General features: G+C 60.4%; 4 protein-coding genes across 4 annotated transcripts; 2 read left to right on the forward strand and 2 right to left on the reverse strand.

Moving 5' to 3' along the window:
* Positions 1-32: 32 nt before the first annotated feature.
* VDAG_00935 (cysteine synthase) lies at positions 33-707 on the reverse strand (the record flags this gene model as incomplete). The annotated part of the gene is made up of 1 exon (XM_009649821.1): positions 33-707. A coding segment is annotated over one exon (675 nt), but the record flags the coding sequence as incomplete, so codon positions are not given.
* A 499-nt stretch (positions 708-1,206) lies between these two features.
* On the forward strand, positions 1,207-2,869 carry VDAG_00936 (uncharacterized protein; the record flags this gene model as incomplete). The annotated part of the gene is made up of 4 exons (XM_009649822.1): positions 1,207-1,537; positions 1,608-2,448; positions 2,480-2,576; positions 2,654-2,869. The coding sequence occupies 4 exons, from the start codon at positions 1,207-1,209 to the stop codon at positions 2,867-2,869; spliced, it is 1,485 nt and encodes a 494-aa protein (XP_009648117.1).
* Positions 2,870-3,188: 319 nt separating this feature from the next.
* Positions 3,189-6,558, reverse strand: VDAG_00937 (alanyl-tRNA synthetase; the record flags this gene model as incomplete). The annotated part of the gene is made up of 10 exons (XM_009649823.1): positions 3,189-3,365; positions 3,424-4,851; positions 4,901-5,038; positions 5,089-5,323; positions 5,378-5,625; positions 5,693-6,016; positions 6,060-6,096; positions 6,160-6,184; positions 6,236-6,271; positions 6,330-6,558. 10 exons carry the CDS (start codon positions 6,556-6,558, stop codon positions 3,189-3,191), a joined length of 2,877 nt encoding a protein of 958 aa, XP_009648118.1.
* An 872-nt stretch (positions 6,559-7,430) lies between these two features.
* On the forward strand, positions 7,431-8,158 carry VDAG_00938 (uncharacterized protein; the record flags this gene model as incomplete). The annotated part of the gene is made up of 3 exons (XM_009649824.1): positions 7,431-7,575; positions 7,634-7,970; positions 8,119-8,158. 3 exons carry the CDS (start codon positions 7,431-7,433, stop codon positions 8,156-8,158), a joined length of 522 nt encoding a protein of 173 aa, XP_009648119.1.
* Positions 8,159-8,409: the final 251 nt, after the last annotated feature.

Here is an 8,409-nt window from a genome sequence, read left to right on the forward strand (position 1 = left end):
TGGGCGGCGGCGAGGCGGCGCGCGCGGTTGACAAAGTGGGCGGGGCTCGTGATGGGGGCGACGGCGACGCGCTCGACGGTGGCGCCGAGGCGGTGCAGCAGGTCGCTCTTCTCGACGGCCATGTCGTCGGGCATGCAGATGTGGCAGCGGTAGCCGCGGGCGCGGGCGAGGGTGGTCAGGGCGATGCCCGTGCTGCCGACGGTGCCCTCGTAGATGGTGTCGCCGCGGCCGGGCACCAGCAGGCCTGCCTCCTCGGCGGTGCGGATCATGGACAGGGCGACGCGGTCCTTGGGTGACTGGCCGGCGCCGTTGAGGAACTCGGCCTTGGCGAGGATGACGCGGCCCGTGGCCTCGCTCAGCGACTTGATGTTGATGAGCGGCGTGTTGCCGATGGCGCCCTCGATGCCGTCGGCGATGGGCGGCGGCTGCGAGGTGGCGGCCAAGTCGTCAGACACGGCGACATCAGACCCTTCGTGGTCCTCTAGCTGGACGGGCGGGCCCCAGAAGACGGAGCCGCGGCGCGAGGCCTCATCCTTGGAGGTCGAAGAGTTGGTGTTGCGACGGCGGACGGCGCGGCGGTGGCGCTGATAGCGACGCTCGAGGTCGGGGTAGAAGTCCTTGAAGCCGAGTGTCACCAGGATGCCTGCCGAAAAGGCGACGACAATGGCGGCTGAGCCATAGGCTTTGGGGTGGTTACTTAGCGACATGGCTCTTCAGCTGCTGAGATCCATACCTCGTCAATGGCCCCTCTCGTCAGTGACACGTCTCGATGAGGGCTCGAGGTGATGGTGGTGTCATGAGTGGTGAATGATACGAAGATGTGGTGAAGGAGGTCGTCAGACAGATGCGGCGAGCTGAGGCTTTCCAATGACTCTCGAGGCCAGACACAGAAGGCGCTACGGGGTCATGTCATCCAGGGACCCGATCCACGTGCCTGCAGCGTCGAGCGTTCAGCGTCCAGCGCCAGCGTCCAGCGCCCAGTGCAGTGCTCAGTTCAGCGCTCAGACTGCTGTGCTGGCCCTAACGATACCCCTGCCGGATTAACGTCTGGCCCGTCACGGGGAGCTCGGGCCACGATCAAAGCCAATGCATTGGAAATGGGCATTTGATGTTGATACTGGATACAGCGACAAAGATCACCATACCCCAAGTCTGGCAGCTTCCCCCGAGTCAACAGCCACGCCAGGCTGACCCAGCACCCCCGTCATGGACTCACCAATCGTCACCCGCCTCTTTAGGGATCTCTTTCGCCATCCCGCCTGCCAGTCCAGACAACGATTGTCCGCCCGGCTTCGACCTGCAGCGAACCACATCTGCCGTCAACCGCACCATCACCAACGACGACAATATGCCGTCAAGTCCGGCCTCGGCAAGGGCGAGAAGACAAACGAGAGCAGGTGGCAGCAGAGGACCCAGCTGTTCCCGGCCGACAGGTCCGAGGAGTTTGAGACCTACCCTCTCGTCACGGCCGAGGATCTGAAGGGGCGCGACGTGAGGCCAAGAAAGGTCAAGATGCTCATGCGAGACTTTGTCGACGGTATGTCCTGTCGAGGCTGTCCTCTGACCGAGTGTGCCCAGCATCCCAAACTGACAACGCTTCCCTGCAGACAGCTTGTACAATCCCAACTACGGTTACTTCTCCAAAAACGCCGTCATCTTCTCCCCCGGCCAGCCCTTTGACTTCCCCGCCTTTAGCCACGAACCGGCCTTCTACAAGGAGCTGGGCCACCGCTACACCGAGTTTGAGGATGCCCTCGACGACAAGGAGGGCGTCAAGGACGACCGCCCGCTGTGGCACACGCCGACGGAGCTCTTTCGACCCTACTACGGCGAGGCCATCGCCCGCTACCTCGTCTCCAACTACCGCCTCACCACCTACCCCTACCACGACCTCATCATCTACGAGATGGGCGCCGGCCGCGGCACCCTGATGCTCAACATTCTCGACTACATCCGCGACATGGACCCCCAGGTCTACGCCCGCACAAAGTACAAGATAATCGAAATCTCCTCCTCCCTCGCCGCGCTCCAGGGCCAGAACCTGCTGCGCGCCTCGGGCCACGCCGACAAGGTCGACATCATCAACAAGTCCATCTTCGACTGGAACGAGCGCGTGCCCTCGCCCTGCTTCTTCCTGGCCCTCGAGGTCTTTGACAACTTTGCCCACGACTGCCTGCGCTACGACCTGCGCACCGAGGAGCCCCTGCAGGCCCGCGTCCTCATCGACGACGACGGCGACTTTTACGAGTTCTATGACACCCGCCTCGACCCCGTCGCCGCCCGCTTCCTGCGCGTCCGCCACGCCGCCACCGCCGGCCGCTACCCGGCCCCCTACCCGGCGAGCCGCCTCGCCCGCGACCTCCGCAGCCGCCTGCCCCTGGCCCCCAACCTCTCGGCCCCCGAGTACATACCCACGCGCCTCATGCAGTACCTCGACGTCCTCGAGAGGTACTTCCACGCCCACCGCCTGTCTGACGAGCGACTTCCACGCCCTGCCCGACGCCTTCGATGGACTACATGCGCCCGTCGTCCAGACGCGCTTCGAGCGCCGCACCGTGCCCGTGACGACCCCTCTCGTGCGTCTCCCCCTGTTCTTCTTACTCCGTCTCCCCCCCCCCCCCCCCCCTCCCCTTTTTTTTTTTCGAGCTAAAAGCCCCAGGGCCCCCAGGGCTACTTCGAAATCATGTTTTCCCCCGACTTCAACGTCGTCGAGGCCATGTACCAGGTCATCACGGGCAAGCTCACGCGCGTCTCGTCCCACGGCGACTTTATGCGCCGCTGGGCCTACCTCGAGGACACGGAGACGCGCAGCGGCGAGAACCCCCTGCTGAGCTACTACCAGAACGCCAGCGTCATGGTGACCGTATAGCCGCAGCAGCTGTGCTGGTCTTTTTGGAAGAATCATAGAACAAGTCAGGAGTGCTCCTGGTCAGAGTGCTTCTGGTCAGAGTGCTTCGAGTCAGGTAGATACCCGCGCTGTACATGTACGACCAGGGGCGTTCAGAGGATGTAAAACAATAGGTGAACCTCCGACGGCATTCATCACCGCGTAGAATATGTATCACCAGCCATTCATGCATCACGCATGGTCCAAAACACACACATTCATCTTGCATTTTTGAATCATACATGCACCCTTGCTTCCTACTCATTTCATCCGCCTCCACAAAGGGGTATGAGACTGTCGACTACAGCTTCAGCTTCTCCTCCAGCCACTTCGTCGCAGCCTTGACACCGTCGTCCGTCGCCTCGGGCTTCGTGCCCTGGCCCTGGCGCGTGGGCTCCTTGCCGCCCGACTTGCCACCGACGATGTCGCTGACGGTCGAGGCCCACGCCTCGGCGGTGACGCCCTTGGACGCGAGATGCTGCGGATATGTGTCAGTTTCATGCTCCAATACCGTATCTCGGGGCCTGAAAACATACCGTGCCAACGTAGACACCGTGCACCACGGCGTTCTCCTCCTTGCCGCCGCCAAACAGGTACACGGAACGCTCCTTGTCCTTGGTCGAGTAGTGCTTGATCGTCTCGGTGAGCGCCTTCGTGTTGGCCGAGATGGGGAGCTGGCCGACGTAGGCCTTGGCGTCAGGGTTCTCGGTAAAGTACTTCTGGACAGTGTCCAGCGCCGTCTTGGCCTCGGCCTTTTGGCGCTTCTTCTGCTCGTCCGTGATGGCCTTGACCATCTTGTCAAGCTTCTTCTTGAGCTCGTCCTTGGTCAGCGTCGATATGGTCGCCTTGCTGAGCGCCTGCTGCACCTCCTTCACCTCCTTCTCCTTCTCAGGGCTGTAGGGGAGGGCCTCGACAATGTCGAGCTGCCTGGCCAGCTCGGTAGCCTCGCGCTGAACCTGGTGCGCGGCATCGCCGGTGAAGGCGATGATACGGCGGATGCCCTTGGCGATACCGCTCTCCTCCACAATGACGAGGTCCTTGATGTGGCCCGTCTGCTCGACGTGGGTGCCACCGCAGAACTCGACGCTGATATTGCGCCACTCGGGCTTCTTCGGGTTCTCGAGAAGGTCCTTGACGGGCACGCCAACAGACACGACGCGGACCGGGTTGGGGTAGGTCTCGCCAAAGACGGCGCGAAGGGTGTCAATCTCGCGCGCCTTCTCCAGCTCGACATCCTCGGCGTAGACCTTCTGGTTCTTGCGGATGTACTCGTTGGAGAGCTCCTCAATCTTCTTGAGTTCCGGGATTTCGACACCCTTCTTGTGTGAGAAATCGAAGCGAAGCTTGCCGTCGTCGACGAGGGAGCCCTTCTGATTGACATCTTCGCCCAGCACCTCGCGCAGGGCGTGGTTCAGAATGTGAGTGCCCGTGTGGTTGTTCCTGATAGGGGATCGGCGCAGCTCGTCATACTCGCAGATAACCTCGTCTCCGGAAGAAAGAGTGCCAGACTCGATGTAGCCGTGGTGAAGGATGTAGCCTCCGTAGCTCTGGACGTCGAGAACCTTGAACTCAACAGACTCGTCAATGACGAGTCGGCCCGTATCAGCGACCTGGCCACCGGCTTCGGCGTAAAAGTTGGTCTTGTCGAGAATCACGCTGATGGGAGTGTTCTCGGCGATATCTTTGGTAGACTTGACGAAGCCCTTGCCGTCGAAGATCAGCTGAACCTTGCCCTTGGAGTCGCCCTTGACATACTTGTCGGCGTCGTTGGTCCTCGCAATCTGGTGCTGCTGCTCCAGCTCAGCGATGCCGTGGACATCCAGCTTGGGGAACGTCTCGATCGCAGACTTGACGCTCTTGCTGGCCTCGCGGGCCTTCTCTTGAGCAACCTTGACCTCTTCGTCATCGATCTGGAGGCCGCGCTCCTCAGCCATGAGCTGGGTGAGGTCCACAGGGAAACCATACTACAGGGGTTAGCGAAATGTGCTTCTGGCTCTTGCGGGAGTGACAAACCGTATCGTAGAGCTTCCAAACCTCAGCGCCAGACAGCTTCTTGAGGCCCTTCTTTTCCGCAGCGCCAGCGAACTTCTGGAATTGCGCCTCGCCACGGTCGAGAGTCTTGGCAAAAGCCTCCTCTTCCTCGTCAAGGATCTGATTGCGTTAGTTGCCATTGCCGCATTCGTCTCTATCATCTTGCTCACCTCCTTGATGTCGTACTGCTTCTTGACGAGCTCGGGGAACTGCTGGCCCATCTCATCGATCAGGGTGGGCAGGACGCGAGAGAAGAAGGTTCCGATCTCGGCATTCAGGTACTTGCGAGCATAGCGCGCACCTCTCCTGAGCACGCGGCGGACGACGTAACCTCGGCCCTCGTTGTTGGGAACAGCACCATCAGCGATGGCGAAACCGAGCATTCGGATGTGATCCGCGCACGCTCTGTGAACTCATCAGTATACTGGGGCGAATCATCGCGCGATCCGAGAGCCATACCTGTAGGCGGTGTCGATGGTCTCCGGGTCCTCGGCACCGTACTTGTCGGTGTAGGGCCTTGTGCCGGTCACCTCTTGAATCTTCCTGAAGTATGGGCTCCAGATATCGGTGGCATAATTGGAAGAGACGTCCTGCAGAGCGGCAACAAGACGCTCAAAACCCATGCCGGTATCGACGTGTTGGGCGGGGAGAGGGGTAAGGGATTGGTCGGCTCTACGGTCGTAGGCCATCCAAACGTTGTTCCAGAGCTGTCAGTTGGGTGAGTGAAGCTCTTCAGTAGCGGCGGGTCCTTTCGTGGGCAGGAGGAATACGCACCTCAACAACCATGGGGTCGTCCTTGTTGACAAGGTGGGCGACATCACGGCCGCCAATCTTGTCGTAGTGCAGCTCAGAGCAGGGGCCGCATGGGCCGGTATCGCCCATGGACCACCAGTTGTCTGCTTTTGAGCCGGGCAGGATGTGAGACTCTGGCACACCGACGGACTTCCACAGCTCCTTTGACTCCAGATCGGGCTCGAGTCCTTGTGCGGGGTCGCCCTCAAAGTATGTCACGTATAGTCGGTCCTTCTCGAGGCCCAGGGTCTCGGTCATGAACTCCCAGCTGTACTTGATGGCGTCCTTCTTGAAGTAGTCCTGCGGCTGTTAGCGAAGGGTTTGCAGGGCTCGACAAGGCACAACGTACACCGAACGACCAGTTGCCCAACATCTCGAAGAAAGAGCTGGCACAAGAGTTAGTCGAAATTCAAGAAGGGGGTTGTGGTGCGAGCTGCGCAGTGTCTCACTGGTGGTAGCTGTCGTGGCCGACATCTATGCAAGTTAGCTTCGCATCGACCCGTCGCAAGATGATGGATAACCTACCCTCAAGATCACTGGCCTTGCCACCGGCACGAATAACTACACCATACAGTCAGCTCCGTTGTCCTGTTTGGGACGGTTGTGCAAGACGACATACCCTTCTGTGTATCGGTGGCGCGCTTCAGGCCGTACATGGGATCGGACTGGGCGATGGTGCCGAGGAAGATGGACTTGAACTGGTTCATGCCGGCATTGGTGAACAGCAGGGTCGGGTCGTTGTGGGGGACAACGGACGAGGAGGGGACGACGGTGTGGCCCCTCTCCTCGAAGAACTTGATGAAGGTCTCGCGGACCTTGGCCGCGGGCCACTTCTGCTCCTCGGCCATGGCGATGGTGGGGTAGTTGCTGGCGGCGCGGGCGCGGGAGGAGGAGGAGGAGGAGGAGGAGGAGGAGTGCAACTGGCGGATGTGGGAGGACAATTGCCTTGTCGCGATGATGCGGTTCGTTTTGTGACAGTCGCCGGGGATTCGGGTATCGAAATGGGTGGCGGGACTTGTCGTGGTGAAGTTGACAGGACGATGACTGTCGTGGTGGTGGGGTGAACGAGAGGGAGGGGGCTTTGGAGGGGTCGCGCCGGGGCACAGGCACAGGCGTGGACTGGGGCCGGCAGCGTAGAAACTTCTACAAGGAGCGCGATGAGTCAAAGCTGGTACAAAAGCTGAGCTCCTGCTCCTGCTGCTGCTGCTGCCGCCGCCGACACCGACGCAGGTGCTTGTGCTTGTGCAGTAGCGATTGCCACGCCCGCGCCATCCCCACACCGCCTTCATCTGCCAATCCTCGACAGGTCCCTACAGCGCTTCCTTCAGCGGGCCTCTTCCCGAGTGCCTCTTCCCGAGTGCCTCTTTCAGCGAGTCCTTATCGTCGCAAGCCGCCTGTACCCTCGTGCGACCGACCGAGCGACCGACAAGAACCGCTTTCTCGATTTCGAATCGTGCCCACCGTATCGCTTCAATCAATCAATCAATCAATCAACGCGCGCTCACGCCTCGGTCGATTGCATCAAAAGAACCGCTTCGTTATCCGTATCCCCTCTCGGTCGTCTTCTCGGATTGGTGTCTTTTGCTCGTCGGCCCCTCCTCCAGGACAGGTTTCGTTGGCCGCGTCTTTGATTGTGCTGTGCTGGTGTCGAAGGGAAGTGGGCAAGCCCCCTACAACCACGACTCTCGCTCTCTCTCCGTCTGTCCCCTGAGGCACCAAAATGCTGCTGCACGGAGCGCAATCTCCCCCGCCAGCACCCGTTACCCACCACCAGCCCGACCTGTCCGCGCGACCACGGCGCAAGAGGAAAGCCGAGACACAAGACAACGAGCGCCTCTCGAAGCGATTGAGTCTTCTCAATCTAGGTATGCATCCCTCTCCTCCGAATGCAACACAAGCGTCTGCTGACGTGTTTCCCTCCAGAACAAAACGGCCAGAAGCTCTACGTCCCCGTCGAAACGCCCACCGCCCCAGCCCTCCCCGCTTCCGCCCTGACCCCAGCAGCGCAAGCGGCAGCCGCCGCAGCCTCGCCCGCCAATGCCGACGACGACATGCACCTCGACGACACGAAACACAAAGTCTACATCTACTCGCTCGACGACGAGCTGTCGTCCTCCGACTCAGACCCCGACGACGGCCGGCTCGTCTTCCTGCCCGACATTGAGCGCCACCTGCGCGCCGCCCGCCTCGTCGATCCCGGCGCCGCCCCGCTCGTCTCGGTGCCGCGCCCCATCCAGACCGCCACCGACGGCTGCTGTAGGTGTGCTTGCGGTCTGCGTAGAAAAAGGATCTCCAGAAAGGACCCAACTGTTTGGGGCCGGGGGTGTTGGGGGTGGGGTAGGGAACTCGGGAGGCGTGAGAGGGAAAGGGGAGGTGGACTAAGACGGACAACTGAAGGGAAGGCATAGTAACAAGTACGAAGAAGATATTTATTACGCAGAGGAGTGAGTCGCTGTTCAGGAGAAGAGGGTTAGAGATACAACATTGGAAACGACGACAAGAGCAGAAAGAGGGAAGAAAACATGGTAAAGAACAAAGAAAAGTACGAATATAAATATACAGCGGAGGAGACGATCACGTAGACGCAGAGACGTGAGTACGGTAGAGTCACGATACAGGGATCTGCACGAAGATGAGCAGGCAACCACAGCGAGTCATACGGCTACAGAATGACATGCTGATAGCGGTTTTTATTTCTG

This window comes from Verticillium dahliae, genomic scaffold (assembly GCF_000150675.1).
Source record: "Verticillium dahliae VdLs.17 supercont1.2 genomic scaffold, whole genome shotgun sequence".
Taxonomy (NCBI): domain Eukaryota; kingdom Fungi; phylum Ascomycota; class Sordariomycetes; order Glomerellales; family Plectosphaerellaceae; genus Verticillium; species Verticillium dahliae.